At 35.5% G+C, this 21723-nt stretch overlaps 1 protein-coding gene across 1 annotated transcript; it reads right to left on the reverse strand.

Annotated features, from left to right (window-relative positions):
* Window positions 1-3409: 3409 nt before the first annotated feature.
* LOC120328292 (uncharacterized) lies at window positions 3410-9852 on the reverse strand. The gene is made up of 4 exons (XM_039394736.2): window positions 9378-9852; window positions 6706-6937; window positions 5103-5254; window positions 3410-4424 (listed from the first exon to the last, which is right to left on the reverse strand). The coding sequence occupies exons 1-4, from the start codon at window positions 9476-9478 to the stop codon at window positions 3878-3880; spliced, it is 1032 nt and encodes a 343-aa protein (XP_039250670.2). The 5' UTR covers window positions 9479-9852; the 3' UTR covers window positions 3410-3877.
* Window positions 9853-21723: the final 11871 nt, after the last annotated feature.

Consider the following 21723-nt stretch of genomic DNA (forward strand, 5'->3'; position numbering starts at 1 on the left):
ATATTAGTAACGTAAAATATTCCCCGGGCAACACTTAATATCTATCCAGCAGCATTGTTTGCGTATTGAATTTTTTTATTTTCTATTCGAATAAAATAAATTGTTTTCAGCGTTAGAGAATGTTTACATATACTCATCTTTCTGGTTAAAGAGCGACATAGGTAATTACAGATTGGGCAATATTGTTTTTAAGGCTTATCAACCCACGATATTGGAATTATAAGCTTGCGTCAGGTTTTACAAAATGCAGAATTAGGAAGCAATCTTTTTTGTTGGTATGCATTGTAACACAATGACTTGGCTGTACATTCGCGTTTTCTGACATGTGAGTGACTTACAACTATAGCTCGTCATCTCACTTTCATGTTTTCAATAAATTTATCTTGTTGCAAAATAGTTCATATTTTTATAAATGGTGCGTTGTTCAGTGCTTTGTAAATCTTTACCACTTTTTATATGAATGGTGTTTATGAGGTCCTTGATAATTTTTCATACCAAATAGTGGAATTAAATTCAAAGCAATCCTCACGAAATATATATATATATATATATACTCGAACAAAAAAAGATAACCATTAGTTTGAAACGATGTTTTCAATAACTAATATATTTCAAATGTTCAGTACTTCAAGATGAAAGTATTCGCCAGAAGACTATTACTTATTTTATATATAGTTTCTATAAAGTTCTTCTACAAAATTTCTATGAGTGCTATGAGATCCCATATTTTACAAAAAATTCGGCTAATGCCTTTTAATTCGTAAAATACTGTTTTCAATTCTTAAAGCGTCACCACTTTCGTCATTCGTTTCGTTTTGCTAAGTGGGTGCTCGCCTCACCGGTACCAATTAGCATGTGGCAATTCATGTCTATCAGCCTCAGTTATTCAACTTCCCAAAATTTTAGCAGGCCAACTTTTTCACTAGAAGCTGCATATTTCACTTATCTCAATATCCATGGCAAGCACAAAATACTGTTGGGATATATTTTACTGATGGGACTAAGATGCCCAACTTCTGGCCACGACGGGTTATAAAGAAAATCCAATAAAATTGCTTTGTGTAGTTCTATTCATATAACAATGCTTTCAGGACAAAAATCATGTTTCAAATCGATTTGGTTTCTAAAATGAATCCTCAATAAACGGGTTGAGTCACTTTTCTTGTTAATTGATAATTTATCCAAAACAAATGACCAAGTTTTGTCGGCGAACTAATTTACTTTATATCGAGATTGAAATACTTAATAATGGATTATCACTGGCCAACAAAAAAATTTTTTTTTTATGGTGCCTAAGATGTTTTAAACGTTTTTAGCACATTTGAGGGCGCTGATTTCAGAAATGCTGTTACTTTTTCTCTATCAGGTCTAGTTTTTCCTCTATGGTATATCGCTCTTTGCAGGATGCCGATAGCCACAATAAAGATAGGCAAATTGAAGAAACAACATTTTTCTGTAATTTAATTGAACATATCCATGGAATCTCACCAAAATATTCACAATTAAAGCTGGAAGTTGTAATAAATGCTATCTAATAGATGTCATCAGCTATAAATTGACGTTTTACTGATTTTCTAGAATGAGAGGCCTCGGCATCATCGCGCTTGATAGACCAACAGTAGTCTGCAAGCATGGTGGAATCCCAACGACCTTGATAGCGAACTTCCATATCGCTGATATCTTGATGGAAGCGCTCCCCTTGCTCATCGCTCACATCACCTAGATTTTCTGGAAAACGGGCAAGATGGCTGTGCAAAAAATGTAACTTGATGCTCATATTTGCACCCAGTTGACGGAGACTTGTAAGTAGTGTTTCAACAAGCTCTTTGTAGTTGGGCGCCTTCGTTTTTCCCAAAAAGAATTTTACTACATTTGTAAACGCCGTCCAAGCCCTCAATTCTGTTGGATTCATAAAATTACAGAAAGTCACATCATTCATTAACTTTCGAATCTGGGGTCCATCAAAAATTCCAGCTCTTAATTTTCCTGTGGTTAGACCTGGAAATTTCCTGCAAATATATTTGAAACAGTCGCCATCTTTCTCAAGAGCCTTCACAAACTGTTTCATGATGCCAAGCTTTATGTGAAGAGGAGGAAACACAATTTTTGAACGGTCGACCAAAGTAGGAGCCAAAACATTGAGAAAGCCAGGAATCAACTCACTGCGCACAGGCCAATCTTTTTTTATCCAAAGCTCTGTTCTTGCCCTGCTGTCCCACAAACACAAGAAGCAAGGAAATTTCGTGTATCCACCTTGTAGCCCAAGGAGAAATCCAACCATTTTCAAATCGACACATATGATCCATTGGTGCTGTCTGTATGAAATTTTTTCCAGTGCAAATTTGATTTCATCGTATTTTTCTTTGAGGGTTGTTGAATGACCTAGAGGAACTGATCCAAATAAGTTTCCATTGTGAAGAAGAACACATTTTAAACTTCTTTTGGAACTGTCCATAAAAAGGCGCCAATCTTGAGGATCATATTGTTGGACACCAAGCTGCCGCAGCAGGCCGGCAACGTTGTTACAATATACTATGTCTTTTTCCTGAGTGAAATATGACAAGAATTCAATATGGCGTTTTCTATAGAATGTTATGAGAGTTCCCGGCTGAAGTAGATTTTTTTCATTGAGTCTTGAAGCTAGAAGTTCAGAAGATTCTTTGGAAAGGTTGAGATCTCTAGTCAGATCATTAAGTTCTTCTTGAGAAAAAAGCTGTGGCAGTGAAGAAGGAAACCAGATATCTGAATCAGTGCCCTCACTACTTTTAGTGGACAAAACGGAGGTTTGATATTCTTCAGAGCAAGGCAATTCCAATTCGGGCAAGCCTTCAAACACTGGAACAGGAATTTCATTGCAGTGTGGAATTGGCCTAATTGCAGACTCGAGGTTTGGATAAACCAACGATTTTCTGTTCTTCCTATTGATTCCCTTAGTGTTTACTGCACAGAAGTAGCAGTCATCAAAATGATTTTTCGGTTCGCGCCAGACCATTGGAATACCAAAGCGGAGTGACTTTCTATCCTTTTTTGTCCACTGTCGAAGATGTTCAACACATTGCTTGCATACAGTATGGGGTGCCCATACCTTATCTTGATCACCCAGCATTACTTTGAAGTAGGCAAGATAAGCACACCTCACAAATTTACTGATCCCTTTCCTGTTGGATTGCAATGTGTATTTTCCGCAAATATAGCAAAATACATTTGGATTGTTTGAACAATGTCGCCTAAGAGAAGATGTAGCCATATTTAATTTTTGCTCTAAAAATCTGCAACTCAACCAAAACAATGCAGCCTATTTATTTCATGTCTGACTTCTATATATATAAAATTTGACTTCTATAAGGCGTGTGATGTCATAATCGTTTGGCATACATCACAATAAAAACTTAAACATTTAATATAACGCTAGAAATACCCCTAATTTTAAGGAAAAAAGGTATAAAATGGCAAATATTTCAAAAATTTGACCTGATGAGAAAAAACGAGTATGATTTTTGGACTCAGCACCCCCAAATTAATCTAAATCAGCTTAGAAACCTTGGGCACCAAAAAATGTGTTGGCCAGTGTTATCTTTAAGCCACGGCTGATAAAATGAAAGACTAATTTGAGGATTACCTCATGAACATGCATTTATTTTTAATACAAGCCATCATATCTTTCTAATGAGTGAAATTCCTCCACTTGTTCTGTTAGTATGAATTAAGTAATAATCTTGTAAAATCGTCACATATAAGCCATTCTGGGATTTGCGTTCATATATTCAATCATGAAATCATTGTCTTATGGTAGATCGCTCTGTATATATAGTATAACAACAAACTTCGTATGAATATATTGTTGTTGTAAATAATTCTAGAATTGAAATGTTCACAATTAAGAACTAAAACTTTTTCGAATATCACTAGATAACCCTGTTCTAAAGGGGTCAAATAGCATGACATAAACTTCAAACGGCACTTTTGAATAAGCTTTATCAATATTATACGTAAGTTTTGTAATCAGTTCCATTCTATTATTTGCGTGGAACCTTGCTGCACGGTGACAATGACTGATACCAAGAATTAGAAATGGGTTTCTAATTGAATTTCCGTGTCGTGGAATGAGTGATTCTGTCTCTTCTATTTTATCGTGTGTTTTACTTATAACTGGTGATCTGTCAGAATTATTATAACTGCATAACCGTGTAATTCCAGAAGGTAAATTGCTCTCGTGTGTCTCCGACACTTTGTATGGAATCATTTCTTCAACTTCATATTGTTTTTGGCATTTGTATAGGTCTGGCACTCCGATATCAAATCCTCGTTTTCCTGACCCATTACACGCTTCCTTAGGAGTTATGCCGTAAAACATTGCATCCCACATAGGTATTCCAGTAGACTGAATTTTCTGTAAGATTTCTGTCGATTCCCAGGATTCGTATCTGAAAATTGGTTTGTGACATTTAATTCACAACTCACTAATTTAGCACTAGATAGACGTACGCCGTTATAGCCTGCCTTTCAGAAACTTAATATAGAGAAAATAGGGTATGGGTAAATTACCTTTTGAAATAACATAAGTGATAAATAACGAATTTTCGTGAACGTTGATTATCTGATAGGTAATGGCGTAATAAAGAGGCATTTCTAGGCTACCAGCTACGTCGATCTATAAGCGTTTCAAGTGAACAGAACACACCATTTCATAATATACTCAGTAATCAGGAAGTAACCAAATACAGAAAACTAATATTCTTAAAGTTCATTAGTTTTTAAGAGCGTGGTCGAAATCAACCAGGGAATCTGTAGATTGTCTGATACCAGCAAGTTCCGGTTTCGCAAACGTAACGTCAGTGGTCATACAAAAGACTATTCGCGAACAAGTTGATGCAAGAAAAACAACCCACGTCATTAAATAAGTCATGAATCTCAATGAGTCGTATTTAAGTTGCAGAAAAATATTTTGCTGAATAGAATTGAGTTAAGTTGAGTCAATTTGAATTTTTTTTCAGCTTCCCAACCCCGATAACAACCATATATATAAATAGCGAACAGATGTATTTGTACCTATTCGAAAGCACTGCGCGCGTTACACTCGTTTATTTTATACATCGGCTTGCCTTTTGAGTTTATCAAATGCATCATTGTCAATTTCTTTCAAATTGAAATGTTCATATTCCTTTGCAAAATCCTCATCTCTGCAACTTTTCCAACCACCTTCGTCAAAACAAGGACGATGTAGCAAAGATCCGCCGATAATCACTTCTGAGTTCTGCAGAGAAGAAATAATCGTAGTAATAACTCAAATCAATAAATTTCATTCCTGCCTGAACGTTGCTATTTTATGTTGAATTATCCTAAATTACCAGAGAAACATACAAATACAAAAGCTGTGGAAAATCTATCATCTAGTATTTCCGCCTTATGAAAAATGACAATTAGTTGTGCCGTACGTGTTTTATTTTCGACTCAAGAATAATACAGGGTGTCTCAAAAATAAGTATATACTTTTAATTTTCTTCTAAGTTACTCATCATAGAGCGTTCATTTCTTCAGAAAACATAGTATGGATAAGTAGCAAAATGTAAGTATTGTTTGCATTTTTCAAACACTCTATGATGAGTACCTGAGAAGCAAATCAAGATTGAAAGTGTATACTTACATTTGAGACACCCTGTATACTCTTTATAAGTTATTCTCAAAAGTTTGCACACAATAGCGATCATAAATATTTTTGTTATCGTTTTTCATATCCTCCATGAGAAGTTACATTTAAGACATAGGATACTTCGCTATTTTTATTCATATATTTCAACAGTATTGAAAGTATTGTTACTTATCGATCTTAAGATCGGTAAGTATGTTGATAGGTATTTGTCTGTTTGACTGTCTGTTTGTTTGTCTGTTAGATGAACGCGATATCTCACGAAAGCGAATCTGCTCCAAATTTTGCATGTGCATTCATCATATCTCGGATCAGAAGCCTATTGATTTTGGATGAATTATGTCGTATAATTAGCGAGTTATTAATTTATTAGTGATGGGACACGTGGTGTATATATAGTGTCATGAATCGAAACCGCAGTTTCGATCGATAAGTCTTCGGTCTCTGACCGATATTCTCGTTTTATCGATTGCATATTTATGTCTTAGTTTAGCTCAGTGGGTCTCAAACTTTATGTGCCTATGCTTCGTTGAAGTATCCGCGGACCCCCCAAATATGTCGTATTTTGGCCGTTTAGGCATTTTTCTGCTAATGAATGCGTAACTTTACAGTAGGCGGTAGTATCGGTAGTCTGACGAGATCGATGAAATGCGCTCATGGAATCACGACACAGAGACGTCATCACACAGAAATTTAAAGTGAAAAACGGATTCCATAGAGCAATTTTTCGAAATGAGTAAATGTAATAGCCTTCTAGCGACAAAAACAATCTTTAACCACATGTCGAAACATTTGATTCTGTAGTTAAACAGAAGAGCGATTATTTTACAACAAGAAGAAGAAAATGCAAAATAACAACGTCAACCTAACAACTTTAGAACCACTGGTTTAGCTTGTCACGTTAGAACGAAATCGTTTATTTGGTGATCATAGAACTCTACCTCGAACAATATACTATTTTAATTCTAGGGAACGCTTGAGAAAATCTGCATTATATTGATATACGGGAAAAACATTAGACAAAAATCGATATATATATCATAATATTTAAATCATACCGACGTCGTTGTGGTTTCGGTAGCCGACTTGCTAAAGCAAACGAGCACAGAGTTGTTTTTACGGGTAGTGACATAATACACAGAATCCAAATACTGCTTTAGAAATTCTGAGCGTTTGCTTTCATCGGACGCCAAATATTTGTACAGTGGGTAGTGATGGAATGCCTTTATAAAGATATCTCGCACAGAAATCCAATCTTCTTCTCTGCGTGAAATCGATGAGCTAACTTTTCTGAAAGTAGTGAAGTTTCAAAAGTAAATTTGATTTGATGTCTTCACTTCCATAAAAAATGAAAGAATACATCAAATCCAGCGTGATATAGCTATATGTGTCTCATAAGTACTTTAGGGTTCATGGTATACTATAGAGCAGGGGTGGCCAAATCGTCGATCGCGTTCTGACCGGTCGATCTCCACGTCTCGAGTAGTCGATCGTGTCTGATGTTGAGTAAATTCAATAACATAGCCGATAACATTGCCTTGAACCAGTTTCACACTGCGATTATTGTGTGTTTTAAAGCAGGAAGAATATAGTTCTGTACAAGCAAAATACGATATACACATGCAGTAATTGGGTATGTACTAGAGATGTACCGATGTATCGGGTATCGGCAATATCGGCCATTTTTTCGGTATCGGTCATATATCGGTATCGGCTAAAATAATACCGATATTTTCGATATATTCATTTACCTTTTTAATATGATCCAGAATGTTTTGAAAGATAAGTTAAAATATTACTTTTTTCATGCTTATAGGAGATTAATATCGTTTAAAAAAATTGAGGAAGTTCTCGTCAATCATTTACTTTCTTTTCAAACAGCGCAACGCAAATTCGACACTAAATATATCATGAGGTATTCTGATTATAATCAAAGCACTTATTATATTACCGAAAACTGACATATCAGACGTAGAAATGCATTGAAATATAGCGATTCATGGACATAAAAAACGTTGACTTTTTCCCTCGAAAATTTGCAAGATTTACGCTTTATCACGTTGTTTGTAACTCCAAGAGTCGGAATCGCAGACTTTCAATGACGATAAAATGACTCAAAACTTCCCACTGAATCTCTAAAAAAAATTATTTTACCGTTTGTTTACCAGTTTTATATATAGGGCCCTTTTTACGCCGTTCGCTCTGAACTAGGCTTTGTATGAGCTACCACTGATATCTAACGACATGCAAAGAACTACAATTATTCGGAAATACCGAAATTTTTAACGGTAAAATAATTTTTTTTTGAGATTTAGTAGGAAGTTTTGAGTCATTTATCGTCATTGAAAGTCTGCGATTACGACTCTTGGAGTTACGAATCACGTGACAAAGAGTAAACCTCACAAATTTTCAAAGGATAAAAATTCAACGTGTTTTATGGCCATGAATCGCGATATTTCAATGCATTTCTACGTCTGATATGTCAGTTTTTAGAAATATAATCAGAATACCTTATGATATATTTAGTGTTGAATTTGCGTAGCGCTGTTTGAACAGAAAGTAAATGATTGACGAGAACTTCCGCAATTTTTTTAAACGATATTAATCTCCTAAAAGCATTAATGTGTTTTGGAAATACGATACTTTGAAATCATGGTGTCACCTATGAACAATAAAACGGAAATTTATTTCAACGACAGCTGGAATTGCACAGAAAGTTTTGATAATACTGTGTGGTTCTCAGCGCCATATGCTATACTAGCGGTTTCCAACCCTTTCAACCTGGCGGACCGGTAAAATTGGATAAAATGTACTCGCGAATCGACAAAAAATTGAAGTGGATGGAACATAATATAATAACATATATTTTCGTAATAAATACAATGGCGGGCACTCATCATACTCCTAGGTAAAAAGGCACACAGAAAACATTTTAAATGAAGAAAAACTATCAAATAATGTGCCGGCCAAAAATTGAAATTGGTGGAACATAAAATACTACCATAATATATTTGCGTAATAAAATGCAGTGCTGGGCACCTGTTATGCGTAATAACGCCACACAGAAAACATCTCACATGAAAAAACATGTAGCTACATGCCAAATTATGTACAAACACAATTAACATTAGTGAGAATTTTGCTGCTGTTTTGTTTCCAATATAAGATGCAAACGAGGCATCAAAGAAGTTTCTGCAAACGTAGCTCTGCATCGGCGTCCAGTCATTTCTTTGCTTCGTTTTGATTAAAACGAGGGATGAAGTTTTTACAATTATATAATCAAATTAACAAATTGAATAGAGTATAAAAATGTGTGAGGTTATCTGCGTATTCACTATTGATACATTTTTGTTTATGACCTTTTACCGATCAGTCGATCGCGAGCTATTTTGAAGATTTTAGTCGAAAACAGGTTGGCCACCCCTGCTATAGAATATTACTTTTTAACTAGAATTATTTTTACCATAATATGCCATGTTTACCGTGGAAAGTGGGTGATAAAAAATTTATGGCGCAAAATCATCAGTTATTTTTATTGGGCAAAGTGGCTTCTACATGATTTCCATTGCTTCGGATATGACAAATTATTATTACTTCAAAAAACTTGTCATCTCAAGCATTGATTATGAGAAGAGATGAATGAGTATGGAACTAATATCCAACAAGAGGTGACAGATGGACTCGATTCAGTAACATTAATGTAATATAATAGTATCGAGAAAATACTTACCCCGAGGAAGAAGCGGAACGTGTGTGGTATTGGGAGAACCTCCGTTGCAGGCCTACCTCGTTCGGAATCAATTTCCACATCAAACGTTTAGGAAGATTCATATTTATTGCATATCTATCCTATCTCGTATTCCAAAAAAAAAGATTATTTAAGTAATACCCACGCTGAGGGTTAATCTACACTGAAAGTCGCTTATAATAAATTCTAAAATAAATATCGCTGCTAGTCGAGCTACAGGCGCATCATCGGTTTTCATTCGCATCAAAATGACACGCTGAGCCAATATCATTATATATACTCAAGTGCTTTATTGTAGCTCACGGCCAGTTTAAACCAGTTATTTACGACTTTCTATTTTATTGCTTACCACATTGCATTTGTTGCTCATTGTGATCGAATATCAAGCACGCTAGCCTATAATACTTTCCTATTACAAGATATGCTTGGCATTGAATATAGATTTAAAGAGCTGAAATTTGATGAGATCGTAGGCCAACACTCAGTAACGGGCGAATGGCGTTGGAAGCACCAATTGCGAGCTCGTGAGTGACAAAGAATATTCTGACTTGATCTGACATTTACGATTCGCTTGATTTGGCAAGAATGGTAACTTGGCCGTCAAAGCAACCACCTTTCTGACCTCACACAAGGAATTCTCCGACTAAACGTTTTGAGAAATGATTCGCACGCGATTTCACACAGAATTGTCGCATTATTTTCGAATCAATATATAAATCAGAGCGAAGTCAGCTAGTGACCCAAACTTGCATATCGTCACGCTAATAACCGAATTGCGTAAGTCATTTTTAGCAGTTTTGAGAAAAACGTAAAAAACTTCCTCATGATATTGCTATGCCATTGAGAGTCAATAATTTGCCATAGTTCAATTTTCCGATCGTAGCCGGAATTAAGTTAATTTGTATGACGCAATCATATGACGTCATAATGGCGCACTGTGACTTAGGCAGAAACGTGTCTATGACTTGGGGACATACGCAGTTTTGCAACTTTACTATATGCACCAGTCCTGAAAACCAAACAATCCAAAAACGAATGTAATTCTTAGTATCTACGATGTCTGATCCCCAAAATAGCTAATCTGTTTCAATTACATTAGTTTTTAGGTTTAAAAATATATATTTCATCACTATAACACGCTCTGCACACCCACCGAAATAAGACTAAGATTAAATATAAAGAATAAAACAGCAATGTACCCTTATATAGTAGCCAACCAAGGTGAATTGGACTCAGACAGTGAATATCACAAGTGCACGCCTTCCTATACTGTAGTATAAATTCAAATTTATAAGCGCTAAGCTAGAATCTGAGATGCAAAAACTCGAAAATCCTTCGCCGAGGGCATTTTGCCTTTGTGACGTCACAATAGTTCTGCGTTAACAATGATAATTCATTATGACGAAACAATTGAACAAATTTGCATGTCATACAAAATCTCAATTTTTATGGGTTTTGGAATTCTTAAAATAAAATCTGAGTTAACAGACAGGTGCGCAGCATTACATAAATACCTATTCTATAAAAAACTCAAAACCGCCAAAAATGACTTACGCAATTCGGTTATTAGCCTGACGATATTATACCTTTGTTGATATGCTCGATTTGATATGGATTTTTTTGTTAGAGAGTAATGTTACAACTTTTCTACATATATTAAGCTTTATAAAATATCCCTTCTCTAACCAAAGATCAGGGATCTTTCCGTAGGTTTTGAAAATATGGCAGAACGAAGTAGGTAGCAAATTTATTCCGGCAGAAGGAAAAACTATTAACCCAGCTCGTTTGAATTTACAAAGCTCACTGAACTCTTTGAATAGAAATTCGAGACTTTGGCAAAATATGTTGCAAGGTTTTCGAAGTTTTTCTTTTACCGCTTCGATATTATTTCATCGACCTACTGACCTGTAGTGAGAGAAACTTGCAAACCTTTGTTTTCAGGACGCTCTTGAGCAAACATAAGCTTTTTGACGGTCTGGAATACCAATAATGTTAGTCAACGGCAGAGAATAGCGAGACACAATCAATTCCATTGTCAAATAGTCTTCGGGAAATAATGCTGGACAATAGCGAGAAAAACTAAGGGATAGCAGGTACATATTGATTAAGGATGGGTTTATCATGGAAACATTTTGTTTTATGAATTTCATTCTATATATATATTTTTAGAATTTTTGTCGCCTACTATTTACATATGGTCGATCTAGTTTTCCACTACTACGAAAATCACTTGCAGTTCTGAAACGGCCTTTGATGACATAGCAACTCGTTCCAGAACTTGCAGACATCGCACATTTGCGAGTAAGGTGTTTATCCTCTGTTGTTGGCATTTGATTCTAGTTCCTCATCGCCTAGTTTCATGAAGATTTCATGAAAATAATAATGTAATGTTAATGCTGTGACTGTCAAGATCAAGCAATAACGTTTTATTTAATGAACAAATCGGTACTGATAGTCCGGCAATAGCAGGGGTCGGCAACCTAGGGGCCCGCGCACCTTATCCTGCTTACGGGGTAAAATATCCCATCTCGAATTTAGCGACGAAACGAAACGAAATTTTAACCATAATTTAATTGTATAAACTACGCTCGAGGAGCAAATTGTTGGACATGGAGAGGACTTATGGATCGTTTTGTTATTATGCCGTTGTTGTTCTCGTTCCCGCTTTGCTGACTTTCGTTTTCTTGAAAACGAATTCAGGGTGCTCAGTACTCCATTTGATGTCAACGTGGATACGGTTGCAGAAAATATTCGAATGGGGCTTCTTGAGAGAATAAAATCCATTTTCTGTTCGAGAGATGTGTCACTGCTTGATTTTTATAAAAATTATCTTCTTGAAGGAAATCAAATCTCTATCCAAATTTGACAAAACATGCGAAAAAATTCGAATCGATGTTTGGAAGTACATGCGTGCGAACAATTATCTTCGAAAATGAACATTACAAAGAACAAGCGGGAACTAGGATTGGTGATGCTCATTTAGAAAATGTTCTGATATTGGCTTCATACAGTGTGTCACCTGATGTCGGAAAGCTATAAAGCTCAATGCAACAACAAGTTTCACATTAAAAGTCATTTGTAATTTTTTTCCCCAGTAAGACGACTTGAGTTCACGAGTCGTCGCAATGTTTGCTCGCTATTGAATATCTGAAATTTCTGATGTGTGTAAAAAATGTGATTCATCAGCCATCCGTTCAGTTTTTAACTTTCCTGAAAAAATATGTGCGTCCCGCCAAGATTTGCAACCCTTAATTTTGGCCCGCGAGCGACAAAAGCTTGCCGACCCCTGGGCAATAGACTTTGAACCTGATTCTAGAGCAGTGGTTCTCAACCTGTGGAAGATGTTCGAGTGGTACGCGATCAGCTTTGAATTATTGCAACACTTAATTTTTGAGTTGGCTAAAATATATAGACAACGCTTTATTTTCCATATATATGTATTCGCTGAACGGCCTTAATCAATGTTTCCCCGGGCATCAATTTCCTTGTTTATTTCCGTAACCATTACTAATCAGCAAAAAGTCAACAATGAAGTAACAATTGCAATTTTTGCAGCCGCTCAGACACTTCTGTCGCTCAGACAGATATTCAAGTATGGTTGTAAAGTAAACATTGCCTCGTTTTTGTAGTTTTGCGTGTTATTTGTCAGTTTTCAGTTGTGTTTCAAAAAAATGGTTGTGAATTAAATGTCATTATGTCTTCAAGGGAGCTTCAATTTAGTTGCTGAAATTAAAAACGAGTCTCGCAAATGCTGCGATAGACTAGTCTAAACTAAGCTATCAGTGCCTGTAAGCGGCACATGGTTGATTTATTTTATTAAAAATGAGGGTTTCAAACACGAAAACTAGCCTATAAGCGCCAACACTCTCAAAATAAGTATAAACAATTTAGCTATAATAAAGTGTAGGAAGAATCTTTCTGGGGTCAAGGGCAGGAGAAACCTATGGGCTAGTCCAGTCTTTTGAGATCGCCCTCGCCTGCTATTGTCCACGAATGAATCGAGATGGCCGAGTTTTCGTCCGTCTTGTGAATTAGGTCACGAAGGTTGTAGTGCCACATTATAAAATACTCCCATAACTCGTGCCTTGTGCCATCGTTCCCCACGACAGAAGGGGGCTTTTTCGGTGGTACGCGGCCAGAGTGAAAAAAAAAAAGTAAAGTGGTACGCAGTCAGTAAAGGGTTGAGAACCACTGTTCTAGAGTAAGCTTTTACAAATTTATTTTGTTTTTTGTCCATTTGATATAATATTCAATCAAAGTATGATGCTATCAAGTCACACTGTTATATGAACCAACTTTGGATTTTCATGTTTTCATCAGCCATAGAATCACGTGCCGTTAAATAGTTGAATTCTGGAGTGTAGGGTATGAATGAGTATCTGCAAATATGAAAGTAGTAACGAGGATAACCAGATGTTATGGAACATGGCAGCCCACATGGTATAAGCTGCAACTCGAGCGACCAGACAGTACAAACTTCGAAGTGATCATTTGTTGAACGAGGTTGGAGTATGATTAGGGAGAAAATAAGATTCGCAGTTTAATCCTGTGTAATTTTCACGATAAGAGAAACGTTTGCGTCCATCCAGAAATAAAGTTGGCCCTCGCATATCAGTGGATATACTCATACAGAATCTTGTTTGGAGTGAAATGACAAAGCCGACTTTTTAAGGTCAGTGTGATATTTTTAACACGAGATACAAATTAATGGAGATTCGTGACGAAATATTTATTGACATGAATGAATTACATATGATGAAAACTTGTAATCACTTAGTGAATTTTCATAAGCCAGCAAATGATAAAAATTAATAAAAACTTGATTTGATTATCTGCGTCAGATATTATTGTTTTGGGCTGTGAGGCAGTAGTTTGCATGGACTTCAACATAATTTTTAGGCTGAAATGGTCCTCCAAATTATAGGTCTTCTTTTAGTTACGTGGAGACCTCAGAGCAGGTTAGTTGAAATTTTTTTTTCTTGTTTCATGGTTTGGGATAGATCCATCACCGTGATTTCTACAGTGACCACCAACACATCGGCTAGTCATTGAAATACAACGGCACATATATGCTGATTTCAATTTTTTTACTCAAAATGTATATAGACCGACAATATAACAAAAGGACTGGTTACAGAATCAGAAAAGCAGACAAAACCCACACAGAGTATAAAATCTGGTTAATTTGAGCCAAAACAAAAACAATGTATGCTTTATTTCACTTGAAAATATTATACGGAATGAGGTCCGACAAAGAGATTGAGTAAATTCCAACCTCGATTTGGTATCTTTACTGTCATTTCTAATAATGCAACAATAATATTTGAAGATATTGGTATGTATATTTAAACGATTGCAGTGTTTGCCAAATGCAACCCCCATTAGAACTAGCATATACGTTATAAATTAAGAACACTGAACGCTGTAATTGCCTTCAACCGGATGTAAAGTTCCGAGTTCTCAGTACTAAGTCGTCCACGGACCCCAAAAACCTTCAAAAATTATAAAGAATCAGATTTGTAAAAAAAAGATTCCCACTATAACCCATTTTTAACAGTGCAATATAATAAATTCCATGTACTGATGACTTTCACTTGGTAATGTTAATCACATATATATAATGAAACGTACAATACCTCAATTCGACTTTTAAAAGAGCAAAAACATGATAATTCACTAATCCATATATAAATGTAGCATCCATATTGAAAAACCGGTCTGATATTAAGTTCTAATCATTTACAAAACTCCCGGCGTACTTATAAATTATTATTAAAATTAAAATTTCACCACGAAATGAAAGTTTTCAATGTGCCTGTTATCTTGTCGCAATAAATGATTTTTTTTTACAATTTATCTCCACATTATGTGTAGAAGGGAATGTATTGACACAGCTATTTTTTATGAACCAGTGGGGTGATTTAAGTTTGGTTAATAAAATTGGTAGTCTTGGAAAATTGGAACTGCAAGTAAAAATAGGAATAGAAAATAAATAATGAAGTAAAAGAAGATGAATGAATGAATTTTGAGTAACATATTGTCGATACAATGCCATTTATTTTCAATACATTATAACAACATAGTATAAAATATAAGCAATTAAATGAGCATTCATGCGTAAATTCATTTTTTCCTGGTTTGGTTTGATTAATGAAAGCAGAGCGAAGTTTCAACCCATTCCACAAAGACCACTGGCTTATTTGATGGAATATTCTTGACAAACAGACCTAATGATACCTTCGCGGGAATAGCGCTAAAGTCATAATATCATAATTTTTTCCCCGTAGAAATCACAGTTGAAGGCAGTCTCAGAAACAACCAATATTTTATGTACAGTATTTATCCGAGGATAGTAGTATGATGATAAGAATGACAGTGAGATCTATATATTCGGCGAGGTATCTCCTTGCAAGTTAGTTTTCAAACTGATGAAACGCTGCTGTGAAACATTCTGTAGTTTCAATTCAATTGTGCTCAATTGCCAAGAACAGCGATATATATGTAAACTCAAAAGTCAGTTACATTTTTCAATAGACCCATCAACTTACATGAACATTGTTTTATCAGAAAGCGCTTTTTGAATAATGCAAGAAAGATTGACACCACCATTGATAGGAACCATGGGAATGAATTCTTGGAATATGATCGAAAGAAGGTTTTTTTCGGTTCGTTTTCAAAAAGTGATGAAATGAATGTCATTCGTGGGTCACTGTTACTTAACATTCGTTTAGCAAAAATGTGATGAAACGCTGCTGTGAAACATTCTGGAGTTTCAGTTCAATTGTGCTCAATTGCCAAGAACAACGATATATATATTATGTAATCTCGAATATCAGTTACATTTTTCAATAGACCCAACGACTCACATGAACATTGTGTTATCAGGAAGCGCTTTTTGAATTGTGCAAGAAAGATTGACACCGCTATTGATATGAACCATGGGAATGAATTCTTGGGATATGAAGTGATATGATTCAAAAAGTGATGAAATGAATGTCATTCGTGGGTCACTGTTACTTAACATTTGTTTAACAAAAACTTGCGAATTTTACTTTACTTTAAAATACGAATAATATCTATATATTTGACGTTCCCCAATAACCCTATACAAGAATCAGCTTTGAGACTTAAATAACATAGATATTCTTTCAAAAACCTAGCATGATAGAAGTTTAAGACATTGGCAAGGTAGATTGCAATGTTTGTACCACACCGATACAATGCTCAATTGACTTGCTGACAGGTAGCTAAAAAATCTTGCACATATTTATTTTTTGTCACTATTGATGAAATAAAAACTGTTTCATCAAGGAACGAAAATTGGTTTTTCAAAAGGTAGTGTCGATCGAACAAAACTGAAGTATAGGCCACTAATATGCGATACCAACACCCGTAAAGTATTGTCAATGTTCTGATAATTTTTCTTGGCTACTTAAAACGCATCATAAAGTCAATATGACTTCAACAAATAATATAAACCAAATAAGTTAATTAATTTCATTATATATACATTCCTATTGACATTTTCGATTAGGTTCTAATCATTTACAAAAACCTAACGAACTTGAGCATGAATGAATTATTGTCATTATTATTGATGAAAACCCAAATTCTTCAGTGATAGAAGTCTCCATTGTGTCGTCTGTTTGGTTCATTCTTTTATTGTAGAAATCACGGTGAATTGGGTCTCAGATATGAAAAATATTTATCGTAGTCATCCGAAAATAGTAGTATTATGATAAGAATGACTGTGAGGTCTATCTGTGATTGTAGCTTGAACTAATGTTACGTGCCTAGCAAATGGAAACAGCCTCAGTTTCCAATCAGCAATAGAAGCTATGACACAGATGGTTGCAATTAGGATTACAAATTCCATTACAAGCGTATCGGCAATTTTCAACAGCAGGTACAGCTGGGAAATTAAAGGGCCGAGGAGCATGGAAAGTATAATAATTGCTGTAGCAATCAAAGACCGTTTAATTCGTTTCATCTGGCATGCGCATTAAAATTGTTTCTCAATTTCCATAAAGGATAAACAAAAAGAAAAACTAGTGCTAATTCAGTAAGTGCCAAAAGTATATACGCAAAAACTGTTTGCAATCGCATAATAGATTCTGGAAGATATGCTTGAAATGCGCAAACTGTTAATGTATTGCTATACTTGCCTCGAGAGAGGCTCATGAGTAAACCCGTAAGCACACCAATGATCATAAATGCTAAGACAAGCCAACTCAATACTCGCATAGATTTGTTGCATAGTGGCTTTAGTAAATCCGACTTGTAAAATAGTCTCTGACGCATCCAGTAAATCAAAAACGGTATGAAGAGACAAATTGCGACTAAAACAGGCTTCACATATCGCAGATTTCTACATAGAACCACTGGTTCCATTACATTTGAACCCACGTACATTTGAACCCATGACAATTGCACCTGTATGCTATTGCACCTATGGAATTTTTTTTTGTTTCACGGATAGTTAAACCCGTACTAACCCTAACCCATGGGTTTTAGCACACGCATATAGATTGAACCCGTGGATATACACATGGGTTCAAATGTACATGGGTTCAAATGTACGGTCACCAGATTCACTTCATCGTCATAAGAATTTTCGTTACTTTGTAGAAACCACATATTGTAGAAACTCAGAAAACGTCTAAGCAAACTAATTGTTTTTAATATATACCCTTTGAAAACAAAATTAGGGTAAAAATAGTGCAGCGCCATTTCTCACAAAATGGCTTTTATTTTTATGTATTTATTTGGTTATATTTGTCGAGTGAAATTTCTTATTCCATTCCAATGTTCCTTAATTTACTCTTATGTTTTCAAGTGCATGTTTATACTTGATACATCATCTAAAACTCCTGAACTAAATTCTGTAAAATCTTTGAAATAGCTTACGACAAGAATAAAAAGGCAACTTGCGTACAGACTCATTCCCCTACACGAGTTTTACAAATATTCTTATAAACAATTTCGGCCCTGTCCAATTTAGCGAAAAATTACAGACCATATTCCACACCCATTCCTCAACAGCAAGATATCACTAGTTCATTGCAGATTATCATTATTGATTCTAAACGCTTGAAAATATACAAAACTATTAGTTCACCAGGGAGCGTGGAGATTCTTCAGAAAATGTTTTTTTGATGTCTAGTCAGTCTCTAACTGCTGAAAAGTTGAAATCGATTTGTATCATATATTGTTAAAGAAAGGGCTATTTTTTCGCTATGCCTAAATTTGGTATAGATTGTTTGGGTATTTCCTCAAAGCACTGACACCAAGTTTCAAGTGAGTAAAGCGTTGGTGCAGCGTTTAATTCTCCGTTTGTTAAAGCAAACTGCCAGATCAGTGAATTTTTTCAATAAATCCTTTGGCTCACCTAACACTGTGTCACAATCAGGAAACGTCATGGAGCAACATGCAAAAGAAGCTCTCTCAGCGAATGATCAAGCACAAATTCTTCCTGGCCGTAATAAAAAGATAGAACAGTGGTTCTTTGTGGCTAAGCGTAATGTATCAGTTGCATACAAAATCTTGGAAATGTTACTTCAATAAAATAGAAAGCAATCAGGAAATATACGAACACTGAAATCAAGGGATTAACCGCAGTGGAGTGGTAGCCTAGGCAACCCATGTATGAAACCGATCATTCAATCCTTTGAATCAAATATGCATGAACGTAGAAACCTAAACCGCTACTGCTCCTTAGCTGATCACCGGATTTGGCGGAAAATGCGAATTAGCATGACGCGATTCCACGTGGTGGCGCAATATACGCAAAATATGGGTGAACTATCGATTTAGTATCTTTCATAAGATTCAGATAAAATTCGGAAAATAAATAAAATAAAAGTATTAGCTTTCTAGCGCTCTCTCCCATCTTTACGTACTAAAATTTAAAGTCGATTGGTTCATAAGGTATGAAGAAAAGTCATTCCTTAACTACAACACCAGCATGGACAACCACAGCAGTTTTATAATTAATCCATAGGTGCAATGTTTTAAAAAATTTGAGTTAGTGGCGCCTTTGTCTTTTTTCGATAACCCTACACAAGATTCAAACTTGCGATCTAATATTTACAGTCTTCCATACATCTACATTCTTTATTGCTTATATCAAAATAAAATAATACGAGGTCCTTTTGTCTCTTAAATAAATAAAAATATATGAATTGAAAAATTATTCAACTGCGAGTACTTATATGACAATGTCAGTAATGAGCGTGGCTCAGCCCAGAGTTATATGTACGCTTTGACTCCGAATACAGACATCCGTTTTTTTTGCTTCAAGCAGGTGCTCGACCGCGCTAACACACTTGAGGTTTATGAAAACAGGGAGCATCAAATGTGACATAACAATAGAAAACTTCATAAGCGACGTTATTAAAATATGGGATCACAATGGTAATTTAAATTGCGAGTGCTTTTAAGTACGACAGTGCTGGACGTCTCATTATTAAAGAAAGATTCTCAATTTTGATTTCACGCTAAAAAATTGGAAAGCTAAAAAACAAATTTGACATTGCAACAGCATTTAACGTTCTTTTAAGTTAGTGTTTGTTCATAGTGACTCACAGTATTATTTACAATCCCTCAAGTAATGAAGAAAATTGATATTCACGAACAGGTTTAAACTTTTCAATTTTTTTCATTTTTGTTCTGTTCTTTGCTGATAAAAGTTCACTTCTCATATACACTAAATCTTGAAAACCAAACAACGCCGATCTGGCTCCTGCCCCGTATGTAGAATCAAACGTTCTTAATTCGTCTTCACGATATTCTAATAAAACTTTCGGGTCTTTCAGTAAACTTTTCTGTGGGTGAATGTGAAGAGCATAATTCTCTGATATATCATATGAAGAGTGAGAAATGCAAATTCGTCCATCTATCCAAGGGTTGGGCCGTTGCAGAGAAGTTTCTTCTACGTGTGACATAAGGTCTGGTCTCATTGAGTGTAAGCGAAACGGTAATTTGACGGAAAAATGAGCATGGTGGATGCCGCGGATTTTACGCTAAATTGAAAAATTCAATGTGGATATATTGTAACAGGGAAAAAATATATCAGGGTCAAATGGCTAGCGCAATGTGAATTCACAATAATTCTGCCAGATGTCGTATGGAAGTGTTTACTAATATGTCATACAACTGTGTTTTAATGATTTATTAAGATTTTCAGTAAATTATCACTCCATATAAAAAAAATGAAAACATAAAACTAATAGCCCTCCGGAGACTTCTTTCATTCATTTGTACTGCAAAAGTGAATAAATTGCGGAGAAAAGCGATTATTACAACAACAAATAATTTGTAAAAATGATCCATAACTAACCTGTAGTCCCACTAGACTAGACTGCGAGATAACCTTTGCTATCGTATTATAGACGCAAAAATCCACTTGTAAATTCCTAATGCCCAAAATACGAAAATGGAACGGCGGTTACTTTAGCTTTACCAAATTAAATCAAGATGACGCAGAATGTACTCGATGGTTACATTGCTCGTATGTAATGAGCAATGCATCATTACGTCCATCTAAACGCCAAAACCATCGTGAAAAAAATCATCCCCCGGTGAAAGACGTTGACATCGGTTTCTTAGCTGCCAAGCGAGTTATATTGACAATAAAGCAACATTGTCCAAGTTTGGGTCGAAGTTAAAGCCCGCTTTTAAATGCAGCTGTGAAGTAGTATATCAGATTCTCACCCACTACTCAGTAAGAAAGCTTCACTGCTAGTTCATTTGTCGCAACTTATTTGTAATTCGTCAGACAGTCCCGAGCGATTCTCATTGATTGTATACTAGAAAGCTCTTACTATCTTGTCTGTGGTTTGCTTCCAACACGTTTAGTTTTTTGGAATGGCGAACAGGGGGGCCACGAGTGCAAAAAGGCGCCGGAAGGGGGCCACGAGTCAAAAAAGTTTGAGAACCACTGCACTATACAGTATTACTTTCAAGTTCAGGTTACTTCAACCATGATTTGCCATGTTTACCGAGGAAAGTTAGGTGATAAAAGATTTACGGCGCAAAATCTTAGCCATATTTGTTGGACAAGGTGACCACTACATGATTTCCATTGCTTCAGATATGAAAAATTATTTTAACTCCAAAAAATTGTTTGTTCCACGAACTAACTTATTACATTAAGCAATGATTTCGAGAAGAGATGGTTAAGTATGAAACTAATATCCAACAAGAGGTGGCCTCGATTCAATTACACTGATGTAATATCATAATATATATCGAGAAAATACTTACCCTCGAGAAGAAACGGAACGTGTGTGGTATCGGGGGAACATTCGTTGCAAGCATACCTCGTCCA

The sequence above is a fragment of the Styela clava genome, chromosome 7 (assembly GCF_964204865.1).
Source record: "Styela clava chromosome 7, kaStyClav1.hap1.2, whole genome shotgun sequence".
Lineage (NCBI taxonomy): Eukaryota > Metazoa > Chordata > Ascidiacea > Stolidobranchia > Styelidae > Styela > Styela clava.

What these genes read in the sequence shown, in the direction of transcription:
- LOC120328292 (XM_039394736.2), bottom strand. Translation starts at nt 9,478, where the DNA reads ATGAATCTTCCTAAACGTTTGATGTGGAAATTGATTCCGAACGAGGTA. An exon ending in CGTTCCGCTTCTTCCTCGGG is followed by an intron (nt 6,938 to 9,377) that starts GTAAGTATTTTC and finishes CACTACTTTCAG; the next exon opens with AAAAGTTAGCTCATCGATTT. An exon ending in GCATTTGATAAACTCAAAAG is followed by an intron (nt 4,425 to 5,102) that starts GCAAGCCGATGT and finishes ACCAATTTTCAG; the next exon opens with ATACGAATCCTGGGAATCGA.